The 24,909-nt window shown below is 41.4% G+C and overlaps 1 protein-coding gene across 2 annotated transcripts in view; it reads left to right on the plus strand.

Annotated features, from left to right (window-relative positions):
* Nucleotides 1–24,909, plus strand: part of AGPAT4 (1-acylglycerol-3-phosphate O-acyltransferase 4) — an 87,185-nt gene that overhangs the window by 49,218 nt on the left and 13,058 nt on the right. For both annotated transcript variants that reach the window (XM_050894805.1, XM_050894807.1), the window contains exons 4-7: nt 8,674–8,835; nt 11,091–11,244; nt 18,012–18,114; nt 20,264–20,339. In XM_050894805.1, coding sequence (XP_050750762.1) covers nt 8,674–8,835; nt 11,091–11,244; nt 18,012–18,114; nt 20,264–20,339 — 495 coding nt within the window. The remainder of the gene's footprint in view (nt 1–8,673; nt 8,836–11,090; nt 11,245–18,011; nt 18,115–20,263; nt 20,340–24,909) is intronic.

Here is a 24,909-nt window from a genome sequence, read left to right on the forward strand (position 1 = left end):
CATGAAGTTCTCTGCTTTCATGAAGGTTTTTAAATGGCTGTGGAAGAAAATCTAGCAAAAAGAACCAAAGAAGTTGCTAAGAATTTGAGAAGTGCGTGTGTGTGGAGGAGGGGCAAAAAAAAAAAAAGAATTACAATTCTCATGTTTATTTTACTTTTTAATTTTTTTTTCTTTAATATGATACTTTTGGAGCACCCATTGAAAATGCTAGGAGGCACTGGGCTGGCAGTGCTGAGAGCCAGAGATCTATTTATTTATAGCGGAGAAGGAGAAAACCACGTGAAGAAGCAATTCTGTACTCGCTTTTACTCTTGCAAGTTATTGTAGCCACTGAGTTTGTCTTGCTAGCTGCAGTTGGACTCTCTGCAGCTGAAGTTACTGATGTGTAATTGTTTGCAGCACCAAACCTTAGAAGATTTTTTGGTTGTTGTTGGAAATTAGAAGGAAGCAAACTTCACAAAAACTAGAAGTCGACAGGGATTTCAGGCAAACCTGTGTTCAGCCCAAACTATTAATTACTTACATCTGTATTCCACTTGTGGTTTTTTTGTGAAGGGATCTTCCTGTTTTGTTTTCAGTCCTTGACACCCATCAGCCGCACGTACCCACCTCCTTGTGCTGCCAGACCTCAGTAATGTGTGCAGGAGGGAGGGAGCATGGGGTGCTTGATGTCAGCATCATGTTGCCGTGGGCAGCGTGGACATCGGTGGGGATGACTGAGTCCTGACTCCTCCTGACACAGAGGTGGCTGCAACAAGCTGTGAGGGAAGGAGGACCTGCACTGACAACTTGGCTTTCTGTAGAGTTAGAAACAGCATAGCCCCAGCAGGACGGAGCTTTGTCCACACCAGTGTTTCCTAATAAAAGGCAGGACTGTTGTTATGATCCCGAGCAGGGTGACTGTGATGGTTGTGTTGTTGATGCTGTTTTTCCACCCCATGCTGGTGCAGTGGCTGGGAGAGATGCTGACTCTGGTGTCTGTGTGTTGCTCTGTTGTGTAGAGACATGGTCTTGGTGACAGGTCGCTGCACTCTGCTGTGCCCTTCCCTTTTCCTGCCTGTGACATTCCAGTCGTAGGATTTTACCTCCTTCTTAGTGGTGGACAGCCTAGCTACTGTATCAGCATTTAAACACATTAGTAGCATTTAGTTTCTTCAAGGTGTGTGCTAAGCATCCCTTTGGAAACAGACCCACTGGACACCAGAATTTGAAATCAGGAAATAGGCATGTTCTGAGGAGGGAGGTGTTATTCAGGACTTACACCAAAAGCACATTAATACACTCCCTGCCAGGATTCACTGTACCCTTCTGCTTCATTGCTGCAGTGGTAAAATAGCTTTTTTTAGTAATTTTAGTAACCCTTTTTCTGAGATGAAGACATTTAGATTAGCAAAAATTGCCTGCGCTTTAAAGCTAAACCTGCTGGTTTATCTGTTCATCTTCTGGTGTCTTGAGTTTCAAGTTACTAATGCTGATGGTCTTTCTACCTTCACAAAACATAAATGTTATTGTGAGTGGCTCATTATATTGGCATCAAAATATGTGCATTTCCAAAAGAGGCCATAGTTGTTTATTCCTTGGCAGGGTAGATGAGGCAAAAAAACATTATGAAAAGCTAGTTGTTAACTATCTTGCTTTAAGTTTCTCATAAAAAATTGCTAAGCATGTGTAATAATTTTTAACCCTAACTGTATCTGTTCCTATGCCAGGAAACCCAAATTTTATTTAAAAGTTGTTTATGTTGAAGCTTGCTGTTGGAAAAACTGAGCATGGCCTTAAATACAGGTGTGAGAAGAGACTTGTAAGTTATTGTATGGGACTGATAGGTGTGTGAACACAGTTGTTCGTTTGTACATTTTAATATATTACTAGATTTTAAACTAGATTTGAAGGGGGAAAGGGATAGAACGAGGCTTGCTACAGATAAGCCTGGGGGCGGCACAGCAACGTTTGAGGGACAGTGTGCTAGCGAGGTGCTTCGGTCTGCCATGTCAGTGGAGGCAGGGATGGAGATCTATGCAGCAGCAAAGACGCAAGGGTTATTGATGTTTTAGAAACCACAGAAGCGCCTGAGAATGGTCACATAGGAATTGAGGCTTCTCCCCCCAAAAAGGTGGCGGGATCAATAGCCCAACTGAAGTGCATCTACACCAATGCAAGCAGCATGGGCAACAAACAGGAGGAGCTGGAAGCTGTTGTGCAGCTGGAAAACGATGATATAGTTGCAATCACAGAAACATGGTGGGATGACTCGCACAACTGGAGTGCAGCAGTGGATGGCTATAAACTTTTCACAAGGGATAGGCAAGGAAGGAGAGGTGGTGGGGTAGTCCTGTATGTTAGGGAGTGTTTTGACTGTCTAGAGCTTGATGATGGTGATGAAAGGGTCGAGTGTTTATGAGTAAGAATCAAGGGGAAGGCCAACAAGGCAGATATCACAGTGGGAGTCTGTTACAGACCACCCAACCAGGATGAAGAGGCAGATGAAATTTTCTATAAGCAGCTGGGAGAAGTCTCACAATCGCTAGCCCTTGTTCTCATGGGGGACTTTGACTTACCAGATGTCTGCTGGAAATACAGTGGAGAGGAAACAGTCTAGGAGGTTCCTGGAGTGTGTGGAAGATGACTTCCTGACACAGCTGGTGAGTGAGCCAACTAGGGAAGGCACCCTGCTGGACCTGTTGTTTACAAACAGAGAAGGACTTGTGGGTGATGTGATGGTTGGAGGCCGTCTTGGGCATAGCAGTCATGAAATGATAGAGTTTTCGATTCTCAGAGAAGTAAGGAGGGGGATTAGCAGAACTGCCACCTTGGACTTCCAGAGGGCAGACTTTGGCCTGTTTAGGAGACTGGTTGACAGAGTCCCTTCGGAGGCAGTCCTGAAGGGCAAAGGGGTCCAGGAAGGCTGGACATTCTTCAAGAAGGAAATCTTAAAGGCACAGGGGCAGGCCGTCCCCATGTGCCGAAAGACGAGCCAGCAGGGAAGAAGACCAGCCTGGCTGAACAGAGAGCTTTGGCTGGAACTCAGGAAAAAAAAGAGAGTTTATGATTTTTGGAAGAAGGGGCAGGCAACTCAGGAGGACTACAAGGATGTCGTGAGGTTATGCAGGGAGAAAATTAGAAGGGCCAAAGCCCAACTAGAACTTAATCTGGCTACTCTTGTAAAAGACGATAAAAAACGTTTCTATAAATACATTAGCAGCAAAAGGAGGGCTAAGGAGAATCTCCATCCTTTATTGGATGAGGGGGGGAACATAGTGACAAAGGATGAGGAAAAGGCTGAGGTACTTAATGCCTTCTTTGCCTCAGTCTTTAAGAGTAAGACCAGTTGTCCTCAGGGTACCCAGCCCCCTGAGCTGGAAGACAGGGATGGGGAGCAGAATGAAGCCCCCATAATCCAAGGGGAAATGGTTAGTGACCTGCTACACCACTTAGACACACACAAGTCTATGGGGCCGGATGGGATCCACCCAAGGGTACTGAGGGAGCTGATGGAAGTGCTCACCAAGCCACTTTCAATCATTTATCAGCAGTCCTGGCTAACCGGAGAGGTCCTTGTTGACTGGAAGTTAGCAAATGTGATGCCCATCTACAAGAAGGGCCAGAAGGAGGATCCGGGGAACTACAGGCCTGTCAGTCTGACCTCGATGCCAGGGAAGGTTATGGAGCAGATCATCTTGAGTGCCATCACGCGGCACGTACAGGACAACCAGGTGATCAGGCCCAGTCAGCATGGGTTTATGAAAGGCAGGTCCTTCTTCACTAACTTGATCTCCTTCTATGACAAGGTGACCCGCTTAGTGGATGAGGGAAAGGCTGTGGATGTTGTCTACCTAGACTTTAGTAAAGCCTTTGAGACTGTTTCCCACAGCATTCTCGTGGAGAAACTGACTGCTCATGGCTTGGATGCCTGTACTCTTTGCTGGGTTAAAAACTGGCTGGATGGCCAGGCCCAAAGAGTGGTGGTGAATGGAGTTAAATCCAGTTAGCGGCCGGTCACAAGTGGTGTTCTCCAGGGCTCAGTATTGGGGCAGTTCTGTTTAATATCTTTATCAATGATCTGGGCAAGGGGACCAAGTGCACCCTCAGTAAGTTTGCAGATGACACCAAGTTGGGTGGGAGTGTTGATCTGCTTGGGGGTAGAAAAGCTCTACAGAGGGATCTGGACAGGCTGGATCGATGGGCTGAGGCCAATTGTATGAGATTCAGTAAGGCTAAGTGCTGGGTCCTGCACTTGCGTCACGACAACCCCATGCAATGCTATAGGCTTGGGGAAGAGTGGCAGGAAGGCTGCCTGGCAGAAGAGGACCTGGGGGTGTTGGTCGACAGCTGCCTGATTATGAGCCAGCAGTGTGCTCAGGTGGCCAAGAAGGCCAACAGCATCCTGGCTTGTATCAGAAATAGTGTGGCCAGCAGCACTAGGGAAGTGATTGTCCCCCTGTACTCGACACTGGTGAGGCCACTCCTCGAACACTGTGTTCAGTTTTGGGCCCGTCACTACAAGAAAGACATTGAGGTGCTGGAGCGTGTGCAGAGAAGGGCAACGAAGCTGGTGAAGGGTCTAGAGAACAAGTCTAATGAGGAGTGGCTGAGGGAACTGGGCTTGTTTACCCTGGAGAAAAGGAGGCTGAGGGGAGACCTCATCGCTCTCTACAACTACCTGAAAGGAGGTTGTAGCGAGGTGGGTGTCGGTCTCTTCTCCCAAGTAACAAGCGATAGGACAAGAGGAAACAGCCTCAAGTTGCACCAGGGGAGGTTTAGACTGGATATTAGGAAAAATCTCTTCACCAAAAGGGTTGTCAAGCATTGGAACAGGCTGCCCAGGGAAGTGGCTGAGTCGCCATCCCTGGAGGTATTTAAAAGACATGTAGATGTGGTGCTTAGGGACATGGTTTAGTGGTGGACTTGGCAGTGTTAGGTTTATGGTTGGACTCGATGATCTTAAAGGTCTTTTCCAACCTAAATGATTCTGTGATTCTAAATTATATAATTGTTCATGTAGGTAGCCAAAACTACATTATTATTTGTATTTAACATGGCATCTTAGCATATGCTTGGGCATACATCCTCTAAAATATTGCTGTTACCTTTCCAACATGGAAAAGTTTTATTCAATATGAAGCATTAGAAATTAGGAGCCTAACTAAATTTCTGGAACAATGGCTTTGAGGGACTAAAGAAATGTATCTTTTCATCGTGATGTCCCAGCAACTATAATATGAAGGAGTGCTATATTTCAAAAATAGAGCAAACGGAATCATCAAAAGTATGTCAGTGCTGAGGGCAGCCTGGAGAGCAAATACCTTACGAGGTAAATTGCTGCTGCTAATGGTTTGCAGCTACAATGAATTTGTTTTGAAACCGTGGAACAAATTTTGTTAGACATCCTCAGCTTGCAGGTTGATTTCATGCTGTTTGTTGCATTCTGTGATCAAGAGGTGTTGAATAACAGGCTGGACATATAAATCAATTTCTTTCTTTGATAGCATAGCTGTGCAAACACATCTAAAGTGAACTTTTTAAAATACTTTTTTTTTTAATGTGATGTTAGTGCAATCATTCACAAAAGGAGAACTTTGTGGATATTTCCATCTGAACAAACTTGGCCAAAAGAAATTAACCTGGATTAAAATGCTATTACTGTAGACAAGTTGTCCCCGTCCAGTGGTAATTTCATTAAACATCTGTTGGAATTACACAGTTCTGAGCACAGTTCTGAGTTTGACTTCCTTCAAGAAGGCAGCTTACATGGAATAAATGAGCACTTTTAAATGAAATTTATTCTGTTGAACAAGCTGAATTTGAAGGTTAGAGACGACTGTCACATATTTACCAAAGCACTTTGGTAAAGGAAAAGTTAGTAGCTGAAGTCAACTAGAGCTGCATTTTTCCCCTCAGGTATTTACACAGGAGCAGTGCATGGGTCGACGACTGAAACAGAATAGATTGTAGCTCTAGTTATTGTAAGAGAGATGGTAGCTTCTGAGGGGAGGCCTAATGCATTCCTCCTACACAGTCTTGCCAGTATATAATGCACTGAGGAGTTTCCTTTCTCTAATTAATTCTGCGTCATTAGCCTCCCTTCTATTCCTAGGATAGATGGGGTGCACAAAATAGCATAAGGTGATTTAGTTTCTTCTTATGTGCATCTAAGGTGTCATACTCTCATGTGTCTAAAAGAGCGCTTTTAAATTTTAAAAATGCATTGGCACAGAAAATGAGTAAGAGCATGCGCTGGGGAAGAATTCAAACATCTATTCTGCTTTTGTGGTTATACCTGCACTACGTGACACCTTCGCTCACAACATCGTTTCTTTGTTTCACTGGGGAAAAAAACCCAACAGTGGCAACTTCTCTCCTGCCCCTTGTTTAACTCATACACTTTTTAAAATATGCAAAGCATTAGAAAATAGCTATGGTGAAATAGTTACTTCAGCCTCTTTTTGGACTAGGATTCCTGTGTTTTAAAGTCTGGGAGGGAGGACTTCTAGATTGTCTTTTCTGACTGTGCTCTGGAGGCCTTGTACATCCTATGCAGAGCACACTTGTTTATGGTAGGTGTTATGATACTGAATACTTACTGTAAATAAACTTTAAGAGCATGGGTTTTTTTTCTATTTTTGGGGGGTGACACTGTTGCTGTTTGCCTCATTGTGCAGTGGCTTACGCTAGGCTGTGGCTGACGGCTGCCCTGGTTGTGGCTGAGGCGGACAGTAGTTCCCTAAGGTTCTAGCCCTCCCTGCTCAGCTAGAAACACTTTGCATCTGTTGGGGTTTCTTGGAGCAAAACCTTGGCTCAGCTGTCTTCCTCAGGCATGTACGGCGGAGAGGAATGAAACAGCATATGAACTGGTCTGTGTGCTTTGAATGGAAGCTATACTGTATATGGCCTATAACAAAAAAATGCTCTTTGGCGGCTTTTAGAGCTATATGCTAGAACTATTTACGTTTATTTTGGAAATAAGAAAATTACTTGTATTAAGAGTAACTGAGAAAAGGAAAAACAGTAGTGTGGGGAAAAAAACAGAGAGCTAAGGAAGGTGGTGGGAGGAGAGCCTGTTTCTCTGTGGCCAGTTTGGAGAGCTGGAAGAGGAGGCTGGGCTCATCATTGCTGCTGCCATGCAATAGGGACTAACATCCAACATGGCTTGCAATTGAAATGGCAAAAAGTGTGCCAAATCCTACAGCTGCTCCTTGTTGGGAGAGCTGGGTTTGGAGTCCTGATCTGGGCCCATCACTGAAATTCTCAAATGATCAAGAGGGAGCGCTTTATTACAAAGTGTTAAACCATTTGACAGAGATGGTTCCTGCATTCTTAGAAACGGAATTGTCTCATGTTGTCTTCTGCTCTACTGTGTAACAGTTGCTAGTGAAGCGATGTGATGTGCACTTGCCTTCCAGTCTTATGAGCTTTTAGATTGCTTAATTATTTAAGGTATTTTCCTTCTCAAGGAAGGAGAGCAGATGAGAGAAATGAGGTGAGATAAAGAATTAGGTCAAGTCTCTTCCCCTAGTAACCAAATGAACAACAGTGATCAAAAAAATAAAAGCAAATAATTTCTGTTGATGGTAATTTCTGCCAGTAAATAATTCCTGCTAGTCAAATGCGATGTCCTGGAACCCATCTGCAGAGCACTTTGATGGGATATCTTATAATGTAATTGCTCCATCTGTCCTCTAAGAAAATGTCACTGTTTTTCAGGAAATGCTGAAGCAACAATTTCCATATACGCACACACGCGTGTGCCATTTTATTCATTAAATAACAAAGTGAAACATAAGACAGCTTACCACGGTGGGCTGGCTTGGAAGACAGGAAAGAGCAAGTGGAATCACTTCTCCTGTCCAAAGGGATGTCAGTCTGAGATGATCACGGAGTTAAGTTCTGGAGTAGAATTTGAGATTTGAAACTTGTTGAATGCTTGATAAACCATAGAGTTCTTGTGGAGGGTCTGAACAAATCACTTCAGTGTCTGTCACACCTGTGAGACAGGAACAGTACTTTTTTTTTCACTCCAGAAGCATGCTTTGAAGAGAAATTCACTAGTGTATTTCTGCCCTTCCATAAACAAACCTAAACACAAATGAAGTATTTTTATTGCTGCTGTTGTTTCTAGTGTTGTTTAAGGTTTCTTCCATTGGTAAACCATGTGTATGCATCAATATATTGTTGTGCAGCAATGGCTCTGTGACTCTGCTTCTCATTCAGAATAGTGGGGGGTTTTTTTGGTTTTTTTTTTGTCATGGTGAGATTTCCCAGCTTTGGGGAGAAGTATAGCTGCAAGATATCTTAAAGGAACTTGAGTTGCCACTGCCCAGGGTCTGCTTGAATTAAGAATTTTCGTTTTATGTGGTTTGAGTCTTTTCCATGGATTCCTCAGTGTCTGAAGGAATTTGGCTTGTGTTTTGGGTTTCAGGGTTTGAGTAGGATAGACACACACACACATATATATATATTTAATTCTGGAAGTCTTCTTTCATGCAGATATCTGAGATTAGGTATGACTGTCATATGAGAAAAACTTCTTTTCCTGTGTTTTGCTCTTGCACTGGTGTTAAAACTGGGACTGGTCAATATGAATCAATATATTAACGTCTAACTGTGCATGTGTCATACCCGCAGAGAATGCTTAAGTGGTGTAACTGTTTTACTTGCTTTAACTCTGTCTTGCAGAGTTCCAAAGTGCTTGCAAAGAAGGAGCTCTCCTACATGCCTGTCATTGGCTGGATGTGGTATTTCCTAGAGATAGTCTTCTGCAAGCGTAAGTGGGAGGAAGATCGGAAAACAGTCATGCAGAAGTTGCTGAATCTCCGGGACTACCCTGAAAACTTTTGGGTGAGTGATGACTAACAAGTGGAGCACAAGGTGCTGTAGTGCTTGGGAGGGATGAAGGACATAGACAATATGTGGTAGTTGCCAGGTTGCTATCGAGAACTTTGATTCATGAGCTTCCTGGCAGTATCAGGAGAGTATTCTCTAAGAATTGAATTCTCTCTTGAATTTCCCATGTAATAGTCTGTCTTGTCTGTTTTCTTCATCTGTAGTATGGAGCCCTACAGATGTTATTGCAAAAATACCTCCACTGTGATCCATTCAGTAAACTTTGTGGTCCTCTAAATGCAGGAGCTGGAGAGGGGTAGATGCAGGGGTTCATGGCAGTGTAACAGATGCATGTGACAATGTTGTATTGAAACACATTAGCTGTATTCTTTACCTAAGCTCTCCTCTCACCTTAGATTGCTGAGTTCATACTAGTATTTTCTCCTTCCATTTCCCTGTGATTCTGCCATTCCTGTGAAGGTGCTAGGTCAGACATGGCCCAGTAGAAGTAGAAGCCACAGATAAGTACCTGGTCAGAGAAGTGGCCCTTGGGGCCATCGGCTGTGTTCCAGGGAGAGGATTGGTGTCACCTTTCAGTAACAGGAAAGTGTTACTTTTTGCATCATCATCATTTTTTAGTATTGAGCCTGCCTGGCATTTCCTAGTCTGGGAATGAAGAGCCTTTGAATTTTTTTCTCTTCTCAGTAATAAGAAAAATCCTAGTTCTCGTGAGCTGGTGATAGCGAGAGAGGGATTCGGTTAAGGAAATGGTACCTTAAGCAGCCTCACAATGGCCTACAGAAACTATTGCTTAAGAAGCAGTTTCCTAGTGAAGATGTATATGCTGTATCTCTCATTCTCTGAAACAATTTTTTTTTTTTTCAATTGTCATTGATTTAAATGAGCACTAAGCAATCGAAACTAATCTTTGTGCTTGCAAAATGATTAAATGACTTCCAGGCAGGAGGCTGTCTAGCAAAGGTACAGTTCTTGGTTTCTAGTTCTAATCTCTCTCACAGGGATTTGCCTGTGCTCTGTGACTCTTAAAAGGTGTTGAATGCCTTTCTGTACACCTAGGCAGTTCAGCACTAATTGGTGAGCACAAACTGCCACCATCCTTTATATACTGCTGTAGAGGGATTACTAAGAAGGAGCTATACCTGTAGTAAGAGAGAGACAGTTGTTGATGTACACCTAGGTTATTGCAGTGTGGAGTTTTGATTTGCCTTTGTATAATGTGACATAATGTCAAAAGGCACAGCAATAGCACCTTGGAAGGTAGAAAGACAGTGTGTGCCAAGTGGGCTAGAAGGATTTTCTCATCAGTTTCTGTATATTTCATCTAGCTGTGATGTGATATTATTAAAATTACGCATGTGATACATGAGTAAAAGTGGTCTTAGATGAGCTGGAACTGAAGCTGGCCGCTCGGCTAGTTTTCTTCAGTCTTTCTGTCTTTGTTGGCTAAATCTTTGCTGTGGGTTACAAGGACTTAGCTTGTGTGATTTGGCAACGCTCTCTGATATGTTAGTTTACATTCAGGCTTGGCAGTAGGCAGATGAGTAAGTGGTAAATCTCCAAAGATCTGTCTGCTCTCCCCTGCCTGCCAGTGGCAAAACTGTAATTGTTTATGTCTGAGCACTTCCACTGTTCATAAGGGGATGAGGCTTTCAGTTGTCCTGCATCTACTGCCTTACATCTGTTACCAGCTCAGTCACTGGCATCAAAGTTACTGTCTGCAGTTGTCAGTGGTCCTCATGCCATAGTGAAAGCAAGCAGGTTAGAGTGAGGGGAAGCAAGCTGGGCGCTGAAGCATTTCCTAGAAATGTGTTTGGTTTAGACACAAGTTTTAGATACCATGACACTCGAACGCCTCACCGTCAGTGAGAGATTTGCAACAGGAGGTATGTTTTGAGTGTTTTCTAACATCTTGTGAGAGATGGAGTGACTCATTTAGAGAAATCAAGTCATTCTGATAGCAAGTAGCACAGCAGATGTTAAAGCCTAAAGGCTGGAGTTCAAACCAGAGGATGGCAAGTTGGATGGGTGGGGGCAATTGAGAGGGTTTTGGGTTTGGCTTTTTTGGTGGCTTGTTCCCCCCCCCCCCCCCCCCCCCCCGGGCAATTAAATTAGCTAAATGTGCATGTGGCTACACCTGTCCCTACTAGCAGTGTTCATTTGGGCTGTGTTGGTGGGAATTAGAGGCCTCTAGTCAGACACATGTAGAAGACCTGAGCTGCTGTCTAACTGTAGTTCTCTCTTGGTTTTAGTTCCTAATTCATTGCGAGGGCACAAGGTTCACAGAACAGAAGCACCAGATTAGCATGCAAGTAGCCGAAGCCAAAGGCTTGCCCAAGCTCAAGTATCATCTTCTGCCACGAACGAAAGGATTTGCTGTCACCGTGCAGTGTTTGAGAAATGTAGGTAAGGAAAGTCACAAGGAACAATGCTAAATTGTTATTTCATCTAACTGCTGTCACTTTGCCATGCTCTTCTTTTCCCTGCAGCATGTGTCCTAGCAGAAAAGCCCTGGAATCCTTTCTGACCTTTCTTCCACTAGCCTGTGAAAATTAAAGATTAGGTTTTAGTAACAAAGTCCTGGGGCAACTTGGTTATTTTTTTTTATTTTTTTGTTTTGTTTTCTGTTACTGTGAGTCTGTGTCGGGGGATCTCAAGTTGCATGTTTCATACGTGCTGCCAAAGGATAATATTTCTCAGTATTTACTAAGCAATCCTATTCTGAATGAAGCAAATACATTACTAGAGAATCTGAGGCAGTGTGTCTTGAATCTTGTGGTAAATATCTGCCTCAAATAACACCATTTTTAATCAAAAAATATTCTGCTTTAAGTTTTTGTATAGATGTACTCTTTAGAGTTTCTTTTTGGAGCTGGGGAAGGGGAGTAGACCTTGACTGAAGATACATGTAGGTGAAATTTATAAATAAATTATTTCTACATTACAGAACATGAGTAAGTTTTTCTTTGTTAATGTTGTTCTGAACTCCCCGTCCCCAGTTATTTCTGGTTACTTGCATTTGCCAACTTTAAAGTGACATCAGTAAGAGTACAGCACACATGCCTTTGAAGTGATTTTCTTTGACTAATACAATCCACCGAAATCTTCTGCTCTGTACTTCATGGGCAAAGGAAAGACAGTGCTAAGTAGCCATAGTGCTACCATGTCTTTGGGTTTGGTAGATTTGTGTGTTGTTAGCAGACTGATATGTAAGAAAGACAAAGTGGTTAGTGGTTTAGAAGAAAATGTTCTAGCTTGACTGAAGTTAATGTCAAAACTTCTTTTGTCTTTGAAGACGTGTTTTCATGTGGCATATCTGGGATAGCTGCTGTAAAAAAAGCTTTGCAGTCAGCTGTCTTGCTATCTGTCATGTTGCTTCTACGTATCCTCTTGCAAGTCAGGTAGATGATATCACTGTTGTAGCTTGTCAGGCATCCACAACTTCCCACCCCCAAAATAGATAGCATAGCTTGGATCTTTTCTGATATGTGAAGAAGAGGTAAGTTATGTGCAGCATCCAGCAACTCCCTTAAGGGGACAGTTTAACCTTCCCTTTTGAATAAGAGCAACTGTTTTGCTCAGGGTGGGGGGAGGTAGACTTGAGGCATTGAAGAAGAGCTGAGTCAAAACTCTATGACCTCCAGTGCCCTGAGCTGGGAATCAGGGACATGCTGTTTTGGTGGCGATTTTGTTCTTTTCACTACTCTGTGTAAAGCAAGCAAAACATAGTATGATTGTGGACAAGTAGCTGATTGGTGGGAAAATGTTTCAAAAGGAAACAATTTTAGGGAACCCAAGTGACACTTACAAAAAGTTATGGGCATTCATGCGATACACTACAGTAACACTTCTTAGGATCCTAAATATTTAGGAATACCTTCAGAAAAGGAAGACTGAGATTGCTAGGTTATTTATGTACTTAGGGAAGTGTATGTCACTACCTCAGTCCAGAAGCTGTGACTTGCTAGATCAAAGAGGGTAAGGCTAATAAGAAGGTAATATTTCCCTGTGAGGGTTCAAGGAGAAGCACAGAGTCATAACGTCTCGTAGATAGTTTTTGTTGAAACTGTATAGCTTAAAAACCCAACCAAAAAACCTCTGAGGGAAACAGCTGATGACCCCAGATCAGTGTTGTAAATTCTTCTGGGTATGTTGCTTTACTTTCCTTGTCACTTTTTGCAGTGAGAGGGAGATAATAAGAGTTACTGTCTGGGTTACTATATGTTTCTCTCCTATAGAGACAAGGGGTACATGTGAAGAGCATTTGAAAGGGCTTTGTAAACAATATCTTATTTTTAGAGCTCCTTGTAACATTAATATGTACAGGTAACAAGGAAGTCCATAGGTGTTTTTTGAATAGAGAACGTGACGGAAGTCTGTTTTGACAGTCCATAATCTAGAAATGTAAGTTCTATCTAGAAATTATTCCTTTCTTGCATGAATACTGATAGGATTTGACCACTTGTCTCTGTTAACCTGCACTGACATTTGGAACCCATGTTATAAGCAGTGACATGTTATTGTAGGTGTCAATATATGCAGAGGCTATATGCTGTAGTAGTTCGGGCATTTTTTTTCTTTTGAATATTTACATTGGTAAATAGTACTATTTGACTTGTTCACTGTAAATCCCCTGAGTCTCATTGTTGTGCTCTGCCTTACAGTGTGGCCCAGCAAGTGACTGTATCCCTCTATTACAGCCTCAAATTACTTGTTCCAAACAGCATCAGTGTGACTGCTGAATTGCTGCTCTGTCTGCAGAAGAAGCAATGGCAACATGCTGATGTTCATAACTTTAGTTCAGTGACATCTCTAATGATCTACAGTAATGACTCTTGCAGGCTGACCTGTCTTTCTTGCGGTACGATTCACATCCATTTCAGTGGCCAAGTCTGCAGTGGGGTATCCATGCACATCTCTAAAAGTGGGAGGCTGGTGCTGAGCTGCCTGAGCCCATTTTGTGGCCTGCCACTTAGGCCAATACACTTTCTGCTCTTCCACGAGGGGTGGCGGGCCTGGCTGGAGTGCCTTGCTAAGGGAAGTAGCTGCAGCATGACATAGCAGTGAAGGCAAGCCAAATGTTTGGATCCAGTTCCAAGCTGGGTGTAACAGAGGTCAGCATTTCCTTTTACTCTATTCCTCATTCCTCCTTTCTGGCAAGGGTGTGATTCAACCTGTCTGAGGCCGTAGTACTATAGGACGGATGGATGCTGGTTTCTGTGGCTGTAGAGGTAACTCACCCACAACAGCAGTTCATCACACCTTGGACCTTTTCGAAACTTTGTATCCACTCTTAATGCTACCTGGTGCAGTAGTTCTGTCTGTTGGAAACAGGCACTGGTGAAATCAGTCTGGCAAGTCAATCTGTTTTGAAAAACTTAGCTTCAGAAGGAGTTTATTTTATGTGCATACATGGGAAACTGCCTCCATACCAGTGGTGCCATCTCTGTCAGCATAAGCAGATATATTTGGATAAAAGTATCTTTCACACAAAATAACAAGAACCTTCCCTCCTAGCTCATTTCTTTCCTAAGTGATAATGGAATTCTTTTCTCTTCAGAGACTTACTTTCACAACTTCAGATCTCTGCACACAGTTTGATTCTTAAAGGAGTGCTTTTAATATTTTTTTGAACTTGTTCTGAAATTTTTATCGGTGGCCATCTCTACCAGTTTGGTAGTACTGATGCAGTCCACAGGAACTTCATTTCTAGAAGCTGTTTGCTGTCTTAATAAATGGCTGTTAGGTTGTAGAGTTTGCTACCTGTACTGTTCATGGAAGCAAATGAAAATACAGATCTGTTTCTAAAACACTCATCCATTACTTACTGTAAAAATAAATGTTATAAATATTGCAAAAGATATATTTAATTGTTACTTTTATTGCCTGACTGTATATCAGGCAGTTCGTTTCAGCTGGTTTTATTTAGTGAAGACTTGTATTTAAAAATGTGCCTCATGAGAGATTGCAGATAACTCCAAGTTGTCAACCTTCTCCTCCAATTGTGCATGCTGAGAACTACTGTCCTAGAGGGAACACATGAGAATAAATTCCAGGGTGATGTTCTCATGGAGTTCAATATGACAGTGTTTGGGAGTTTTGCAATGACTTTTTTTCCCATGAGCTGCACTTTAGTCCTGGATTTTTTTCAATGTTTAGTGAGGCTCCTGGTCATCCTCCTGAGCAAGCTACCAAGTTTAGGAGGATGAGTGATTTTTGACCAAGATGACCAGAGCAATGAAATGTTAAATGAAAGAATTGTGTCAAGGTGGCTGTCATACTAGCAGTACAGTGAATTCCACCGTCTCTTCCCCTCCCTTTCCCAGTCTTCACTTCAGATCATTGTGTGCTAGTATGAAGCTGTATGCAGGCATACGCATCGCCTGTAGGTTGATTTGTTGGATGATCATTCTCGCATAATCCACCATGTCCACAAAATAATGCATGAAATTTAAGAGGACAGTTGAAGTAAGAAAAATCCTCTCTAGATATGTAATCTGAAGATTTCTTAGGTCGAAATTAAGAAATTAGATCTTAAATTCTTAAGTACATAGCTCTCTGTCAGAATGCTGTATGAGGAACCAAAAGTTAAAGATACAAAAAAAAGCTGGGCAGAGATTAGAAAACAAAACAAAAAAAAACTAGCTTTTTTTGTCAGAAAATAGCAATGCAGCGGGAAAATTTTTTTTTTCCAGTTATGATCTGTTCTGAGCCTTAGAAAAGGCTTCCAAATATTGAATTGTGTTTGTTTTTTAATGAAAAAGATGTTTTAAGATAACTTCTTTGAGAAAATATTTTATTTTACAATTGAAGCAAAACTTCTCAAACGCTGCCTAAATTAGTCTGAGAGTGAGACAGTTGCAATGCTTTCAGGATACTGTGGCGTTATTTTTTTACTTGGTTTAGAACGTGAAATTTCTGGACTCTTCAGCTTTTGTATGAGAAAGTCATAAGATGTCCAGTTCTAATTATGTAATTATGAAATACACATTTAATGAAAAACAATTCCAGTGTGTCACACAGCATGCTAGTGCTGCTTTGGCTGTGGAAGCTTTCTGGCAAATTTTAATTCCATGCAGTCTTTTTCTTTGACGCTTCTACTGTTGTTCTTCTCCTGCACTTTCAAAATGGAAAAGCTTAAGTCTTAAGTTATTTTATATCTGGATATGACACAGGTCTGTTTACTCCTGGATATGTTATCATTGTCTTGGATTTGGCACTGCTTCGCACCAAAAGATTTCAGTGTGATATTAAAAAGGACTGGACTCAATATCAAACTACAGACCAGTTACAAACTGGAATGGGATATTTTTTACCTGGAGTGAAGGAAAACTTTGTGTATGGCCATCAGCACATAACGATGTTCCTGACCAACTCTACAGAAGTTTTTTTCAGAACAGGAGAAGCATCTTCCAAGGTGTCTGAACAAGCACCCAATTCATATCAAAAGTCAAATGTCTTTCTAAAAGACGAAAGAACAAATGCTGTGTACATCACACTTTCCTTTATTCTGTCCCTATTGTTGTTAGAATAATCTCATGCTATTAAAGAATAAAGTAAGAAGCTTACCCTGTATAAACCAAATTGAGCTCTTGTCTTCCTTGAATTACACTGGATTAGTAAATTAGAGTAGATTAGTAAAATCCTTCTACACTAAGAAGCTTAAAAATGGAGGTAGATAATTTCTTTAAAAAAAGTAATTTCCTACTTATATTTTACAGGGAGAGTAGTGTGCTTGAAGTAGATTTTGGCTTATGTGTTGTAGTTTTGAGTTTGGGCTAAAAACCCAACTGTAGTAGGAGAAGCATAGAGTTGTTAGAGGGATACAGTCTGTATGCAGTGACAGGGTTTTGGCCTCTGTTTTAAGGATTTCCTTGCAGCGCTGAAGCCAGGCTGTTCTGTTCTGCGCTATGAATTCTGTTTTGCAATAACAAATGTTGTGGTGAGTTGCTGGGGCTGAATGTTGTGACCAAGCCACATTTATCTCTCGTAGCTAGAGAGGCTTCAAAACCAAAAGCAAATCTGTTCTGTGTAATAAAAGGCTTTCTTAGGTGGATCAAGAGCTCTCGCAATAAAGGTTCGTCACTGTTCATTATTGCAAAACTGTAGAGCAGAAAACCTAAAATACAGCAAGCTACACGTGAAGTGTATGTTAGTCACTTTTGTGACCAAAAAAAAAAAAAAATTGTTGCTGGCATTGATCCTAGAATTCGTACCACGATGCACAATTGGTTTCAGTGTCAGGAAAATTAATTCCTCTCTGGTAATTTTGTGACATGGAGAAAATAATGTCTCTAAGGTTGTGTTCAGAGAAGCTTTTTTGAAACACCTCATGTGTGAACACTTTCTGTAGAAACTGCTTGTTAATGCTGTCTTATTTTAACTATGAACGACCTTTGCAAATACTGTTACTGTTACCATGCTGTCCTGAACTGCGGAAGCAGTGTTTTCTCGAGACTGAAAGTTTAGCTGCAGTTTTGTTCTGTGGAACTTGGATATTATATTCCTCATAGCTGCATGTCTTCATAGCAGCAGCCCAGCTCACACAGGACATGGTCTGTTATTCTATCTCTGCCTTTGTCCTATAGCAAGTGCCTCAGTTATCAAATAATGGACATGAAGGGGAGGTTTTTTTGAACCCCAGTAATTCATAGTTGCATTAAGCCCTCTTGCTGTATGTAGGATGTGCCTCACACACACTGTACCCATTCTTAGTCAAACTGTATGTATTGTTCATTGTTTATAAAGTGTGTGTCTGCCTGGTTGTTTACCCAGATTTGGGGGGGGAGTTGTGTCATTCACAGTGAGTTGAGAAAGTTAATAGTTCTTCAGCCATTTGACTCCTAGGATGTCCTGGGTATATTAACTGTCAGAAACTGTAACTGTGTTCCCTATGCCCAACATTCTGCACCTGATGGGGAAGGAGACAAGGGTGGAGAGCAAAGCTTTCCGTTCTACTGGTGCAGTTCCTGAAAGGGTCACTGGTTATTTGGCTTCTTAAAACCTGCGTGTTGAATATTCATAAAGTATTGTCATCTTTACTTTGGTGACAGCTCAAACTATGGTGCTATTGTTGATGACTTCATATTTAAATATGCTCTTTGTCTGAGAGAGAACGACTTATTTCCATTCTGATACTACAGTAATCACATAACCTGTTTCTCTTCTTGTAGTTTCTGCAGTCTATGATTCTACCCTCAATTTTAGAAATAATGAGAATCCAACATTGCTGGGAGTTCTAAATGGAAAGAAATATCACGCAGATTTATATGTAAGGCAAGTAATCCATATTTTAATTCCTTTTTGTCATACAGGAGTGTGTACTTGCAATCACAATTGCACAGATGAGGAAATATTTCAAGTAGGTAACGGATAGCAAATCTCTACCAACCTGGCTTCACAGAACTGCAGATAAAAATTCATATGGGATGGGAAGGGTTTCTTGTAAAGTTCTGTGACTATAAACATGTGGGGACCCTATAAAGGTCTACAGGATTTTTTTTGTGTGTTATTGTTCTATTCGTTTGTAAGTCTGTTTGTCAGCTCAGCAGCAACAGTGGGGCCTCTTTTCACTCACTTGACCAGAATACCGAACATCTACTAAGTGTTAGATGGAGTGGCTTTACACCTGTCTCTGGCACAGTAGTTCCCACTCATGTGGAGGCCAGGAGGCCAGGCTCAGGACTGTTCCCATCTCTGTTTAGTGTAGTTGTTGATATATTTGACTTCTGCTCCCTCCCTACCAAGAAGGGCTTTGTTTAATGAAAAAACAATTACCTGGGTTCTGTATCATTAACGTTTCTATAAGTGATGAATACCCCAAAGGCTTCCCAATTCCAAGGCCCTTATTCCCAGGCCAGGTTCTGCCAGCAGCACCCATGCTGCAGGCACTCAGGGTATGTGATGGTTTAGGGTTGGAGCATAGGAGCCTAGAAGTGGTCCCACAAGTGATCAGGAGTTCATCATAACCCCTTTATAGCTATAATTGGCTGGTCCAATTGGTTTATCTTGGGTACCAACATGAAGTGGAGGTCACCCTAGACCTTTTCTTCTTACCTCCCCTTTTCTGCCTGTTTGAAAAAATATTTTCTTCAGAACTGTTTCTGCCCAAGGGTAAAAAGAAACTTTCTCTTGATTCCTCATGGATGCAACATGAGTTTATATTCCCACTTGGCTCTCATGGGTAGCTCAGCCTGGTGGCCTTGTGTTTGGTGTGCATGGCCTGGCTGGCTGGTGTTCATGGAGGAGCAGCTGGCCCTACCTGTGTGGGCCATTCCTCCAACAGCATAGAGGTGTGCATCTTGCTGTGTCTCCCTTTACACCTTTCCAGCCTGCTGCAAGTCGATCTGGCAGAGCATGGAAATTGCTTTTCATGACTCGGGCTAGCTATTTGCCCTTCTGTCCTTTTGAGCTTCCTGAAAAGCTCTTACAGGCAGGGTAAACCTCATGGCAAAATTAATTTTGGCAATTAATTGGGGACCATCACAGATGTTCTTCAAAATCCTCCATATTTGCTTATTGAAGTGCTGTAGGTGTTGCACTCAGTAGAAGCTTGTGAAATTTGGATGGCCTTGTTTGTCTCTGCTTAAATTGTGTTGACTTCTAATGTTTGTCATCTTATGACTTTCTCAAATAAAGGAACAAAACAGTAATGTCACACCTCTTAACTTATTAACTGCAAACAGGAGTGTCCTGACTGTGGAAAAGTGCTCTCTCCTGTGCTGAAGGAAGTTCATTTGATGTTGCTCTTAATGGATATTAATTAAAATATATGCTATATTGAAAAACTGAAAATTATTAAATATTGCTAGTAGCATACCTAAAGGAGGATGACAAGGGAATTTTTTTCTGTCACGGAATTATTGACCAAACTTCATGTAATGTGATGAAAAATCTGTTTTGTCAAGAGAGGGTTTTTCAGCGATAGGAGCCATTTTGCTGGAAATTATCCAACCAAGCTGCATGTAACAAAAATTATAGGAATTGGAAATGTTACCTGAGAAATACTAGAGTGCTTTACCCTAGGTATAAGGAGAATAGTTTGTTTTTTCTCTCTAATGCCAAGCTGATTAAATACAGCCTTGAACTGCATAGGTGGGGTAAGAAATTAATTCATTCAAAACCTTTGTTTGGAAACAGAAAATTGCAAACGTTTATCTAGAAGATGGTTCTGGTGAGCTCAAACATAATGCATTACTATTTCAGAAATCTAAATTTCTGAATTTCAGCTACATGTGAAAACTGAAGGTGGCTCTAGAAGCAAACTATACTTTGCTGATCTGGGAGGTGTTACCACAAATTAAAAAAAAGTGGAAAATGTAGCGAGTCTCCTGTCAGATGGATAATCTGTCTGTATAATGTAAGTGCTGTTCATGGGAGCCAAAGTATTTAATATTCTTCAATGTCTCTTGTTTACCATTGGCAGGCGGATTCCACTAGAGGAAGTCCCAGAAGATGAGCAGGAATGTTCTAACTGGCTCCACAAACTGTATCAAGAAAAGGTTGGGTTTTTTTGTCTAGACAGCACTTGTGAGCCACTAGTGCTCAGTTATTTATACTGCTAGTAGACACTTTACAGTGTGCATGTGTAGTGGTCCTGCTTTGGGGGCTTGGGGTTAGTTGGTTTGTTTGTTTGTTTTTCAGGGTAAGTGCTCTGTTTCTCCAGACACAAACTGGTCTTGTGCTGTCAGTCATGATTGTCTTTATTTTTGTACTTAAAGAGCAACAGGAAGAAAACTTAAGCAAGTCTCGATAGGGCAGTTTTAAAACTCTTCTTTAGAAAGTTGCATAAGGATACAAAAAACACAACTACCTCCTGGTTGGTAGATGGACCTTCTTCCCCTTAAAGGCACCTCGTAAATCAAGAAGTAGTTCGTGGGCTAAATGAGATATATTTTGCTTTAGTGTATTAGAATTTTTGTCCCTTATTTTACCCTGTCTTTTTTACCAAGGCAAAGATCCAACATTAATAGGACAGGCTGATAAATTGCTTTCGCATTGTGTGCATAGAAGGCATGCATTTAAGATTCCTAATTACATAGGATGGGAGCAAAATAATGACTGTGTGTTTGTAGATGTCTGCTGATTCCCCCCCCCCCCGCCCCCCCCCCCCCCCCCCCCCCCCCCCCCAATACTTTCATACGCATCCTTCAGACTTTCAGAATCTGTTTCTTGTGAGTTTTGTTTTTGTGAACATAGGAGATAATGGTTGGGGGATGTGGTCTTTGAATACATGCAGCACTACCATTTCAATCAGTGGGAGTCATAGGTATGCAAGGCATGAGGGCCTGGCAGCTCAGTTTGCTTCAATAAATTGATCTAAGTTATGTATTCATACTGGAATACGGCAGTGCTTTGGATGTAGAAGTGATAGAATATAGCCTACGCTCTGGTTTCCTCTCACTGGGGCAGCAAAATTCTGCTGTGCCATTTGTTGTACTCCACCCAGAACACCGTGTTAGCATTTCTGTATTGACCATGTTCTAGTCTTTCTCGGCTTCAAACCATGACTGTTTCTGGTTTAATTCATAGGCCCCCTAAGCAACTTGCTTACAGGAATGTGAAAAGTAAATGTGTGTTCAGACCTCAGTTGTAGATCTACTAGCTTTGCCTCTGATGATCTCCCTTCTTGTAAGTTGTGCTGCTAATACCCAATTCAGACACGACCCCTAACACCTTTCTGCAGAAAGGCATTATGTTACCCAGAGGCCTGTGCTCTCTCTACAGGCATATAAATGCAAATGGTGCTTTTGCTGAACATTGCAAAAGTCCACTTTCTGCTACTATGACTTTATCTGTAACCCTGTTTCATGTTCCTAAGAACTGTTTAGACATTTGCAAGACAACATAAATCAAATGAGAATGTGGTGATTGTTTTCCTGAATCCCTTATTATATAGTTTGCAGTAATTCACTTCAAGTTTTTTCTGTTATTCCCTCTTGGCGAACACTCAGTTATTTCTAGTGCAAACAGAGTGTACATCTATCCTGCTTTCTTTGTAACAACTTAGTTTGCTGGTTGGTTAAATCCATAGTTTCCTATTTAAGTATAGGAGGAAGGAAAGTGTGTTCAGTTTTCCTTTCCATTAAAACCTTTTTGGTTGTGTGGCAATTTTTTGATTGGTGGGGTTTTTTTGATTTGGTGGTGGTTTTGTTTTTTTCTGAAGGTGGCATGTTCCTCTTCCTTCAGCTGTTTTACATTAGTGGAACTGTTATTTCATTGCAGTCATTCTTGGTTTACACAAGCCCATGTCTCTGTAAAATCAGACTGGGAGAATATAGAGCAGGGACAACTTCAAGAGTTCTGAGATGATGACAGCCCACCTGCAGGGTAAAAATGCAATTCTGTTTCACCTTTCTGCCATGCATCTTTAAAAAGATAATTGGCTCTTAGGTTGGATAACAAGCAGCATTGCCACCTAAGTGTTGTTTCGAAAAATGAATTCTGTTTCAGATTAATGTCTTCAGAGTCAGTAAATATTTATGATAAAATGTAACAAATCTGTATTCAAACGGCAGTAATTCATTGCAAGATATGCACTCATCCCCTGCTTTGTCTATTTTGGTTGTAGCACTCCACTCTCTGTTTCAAAGTAAGACAAGGTATGCACGCTACTGAAAAACAGAGCACCTATTTTATCTTGCATTGTAGTTGCGTGTGCCATTGCTTATTCTCAGTGATTTTCATAATTTTGCAGTACCTTCTCAAGACTTACAAACTGTGCACTGAATTGTGCTCTAGTAGCATGATTTAGTAGGTGGGGCGTGTCACAGGTACTGAGGTCAAGGCTGGAGTGCCGTGCACTCATCATGATCAGGGCCACAAAGCTGTTTGAATCAGTAACAAAATCAGCAGGTAGTGGACATGAAGGGACACGACGATTTTTTTTTTTTTTTTTTTTTTTTTTTTAAATTGTCATTAGTAAAGGGGTGAGAGGCTTTAAGAAAAGCTTGTTCCATTGCTTTTTACCTCATTGCCTGATCTCAGTTACATGTACCTCAATCTGAGATGCTGCCCTCTGGGAATCTGATGTGTTTATATTCTTGCTACTTATCACTTCATTTTCTGGTTTAGCCACTGCTGCAAATGCAATGAACAGGGCCTTGCCAGATAAACAATGGCACTGTGCTGTTCTAAACCAAACACTGTTCTCCTTCCTTTTCCAGGCTTACAGTAAGCACTATGTCCACATGCTTCTTCCTCACCTGGGGTGAATTTTGTCCTTCCACAGATGGCCAGCACTGTATCAGTTAATGCCAAATTATGGTGCAATTTGGGTTGCACATTGCCCTTTTTCCTTTTTTTTTTTTCCTTTTTTCCTTTTTTCTTTTTTCCTTTTTTCCTTTTTTCCTTTTTTTCCTTTTTTCCTTTTTTCCTTTTTTCCTTTTTTTCCTTTTTTCCTTTTTTTTTCCTTTTTTCCTTTTTTCCTTTTTTCCTTTTTTTTTTTTTCCTTTTTTCCTTTTTTTCCTTTTTTCCTTTTTTCCTTTTTTCCTTTTTTTTTCCTTTTTTCCTTTTTTCCTTTTTTCCTTTTTTTCCTTTTTTCCTTTTTTCCTTTTTTCCTTTTTTTCCTTTTTTCCTTTTTTCCTTTTCGCCATTGCTAGAAAGACTCCCTTTGACTTTAACAAGGACCAGGTTGAGCATCTTAGTGCCTGGTCTGAAGAGGTACTGTATAATAGTCACAACTCTGCTAGCCCTTGCATGTTTGTTCTCTTTTTTCACCTCCTTACAGCCTCAGCACCTGAAATAGAAGTTCTGCTTGAGAATCTTAATTTCCATTAAAAAGAAAGCGAGCTTCTAACTCTTCTCACTTGTAAGAAAAGCATGGAAAACAGGGCATGAAAATATATGCCGAAATGCCCCAGGGAATTAGCAAAGCATAACTGAAGAGGGAAGTATACAGCACTCCAGTGTTTGGGAACAAAGGATCTATTTTTGGGTAGTCATTCTTTGTGGGCTTCCTCGTGCAACGGCAGTGGCATACCTCTACAGTCAGACTTCCCTGGTGGGAGCAGGGAGGAAGAATCCAGTTAGCCTCTCAAAAGATGGTGGATGTTCCCTGATTTCCCCCCACTGCATTACCCACCCCGCTGTCTGAAGTAACTCAGATTCGGTGGGGGCATTAGAGGGGGCATGTTTCTATGTCCGAATATGATGCTTGGGTGGATGGGATTTATTACACACTGAAAACAAGCCCTCTATGCAGGGAATGAAAGGAACTTAATGTGGGTGAGGTGATTGAGGGAAATTTTGAGGTACATCATGGGTTTAAATGCTGACTTGAGCTGTTGATGAGTACCATAGGCACCCTTGCAAAAGCATAGAAGACAGATCAACCCACAGATCTCTTCTGCAAGGAATGTGAATGTTTTTAAGGGTGAGGAATTGTAACTGAATTGAAGAGCTGTTCCCCACCATGGTGTAAAACATGTAGTGGAGGTGATGGCATTGACATTGTTTTGCCCACTGTATATTTCTTCCGTCTGTCTCAAACCTCTTGGTGAGATGTGGTCAGCGGTTTTGCTGCCCCTAATGCTGTGCAGAGCCAACAAAGAGAAAACTGTTGTGCTTGTTTTAAGTGAGTCTGGTTTGCTCTCAGTAGTAATAGGCCCCCTAATGGCAATACCAATAATAGTCAGAAATTCTTAACTTTTCTGGGTAATACCGGTATTTAGAAACCTAATTGTATATAGTAGAATCCAATTTACTGATGATTAGTAGCTCTGTGTTAAACCAGTCATAAAACAAAATCCTCAAGGCACTGTAAAGAAAACTTCATACACTGTGTAATTTGTTGAAGACAGCTAATTAATTGGCCATAGTGATCCCAGTACAATCTAGCTTGCATGCACAAAAGTCACAATTTTTCTAATCTCAATAAAGAGAGTGCAATGCTTTAATTACTGTGTAATCTCATAAAAGCTGAATGTTCCCTTTGAAATAGATAAAATGGTAGCAGCCTGTAATTGCTCAAGTTGTCATTAAAGGAGTAAAGAATTGTCTCTGTCAGCTGGAGTGTAAGTAAATGTAAAATCATAGCATAATAGAAATAATCTTCTTGTGGTTGATTAGGAC

Source organism: Gymnogyps californianus, chromosome 3, assembly GCF_018139145.2.
Source record: "Gymnogyps californianus isolate 813 chromosome 3, ASM1813914v2, whole genome shotgun sequence".
Classification (NCBI taxonomy): Eukaryota; Metazoa; Chordata; class Aves; order Accipitriformes; family Cathartidae; genus Gymnogyps; species Gymnogyps californianus.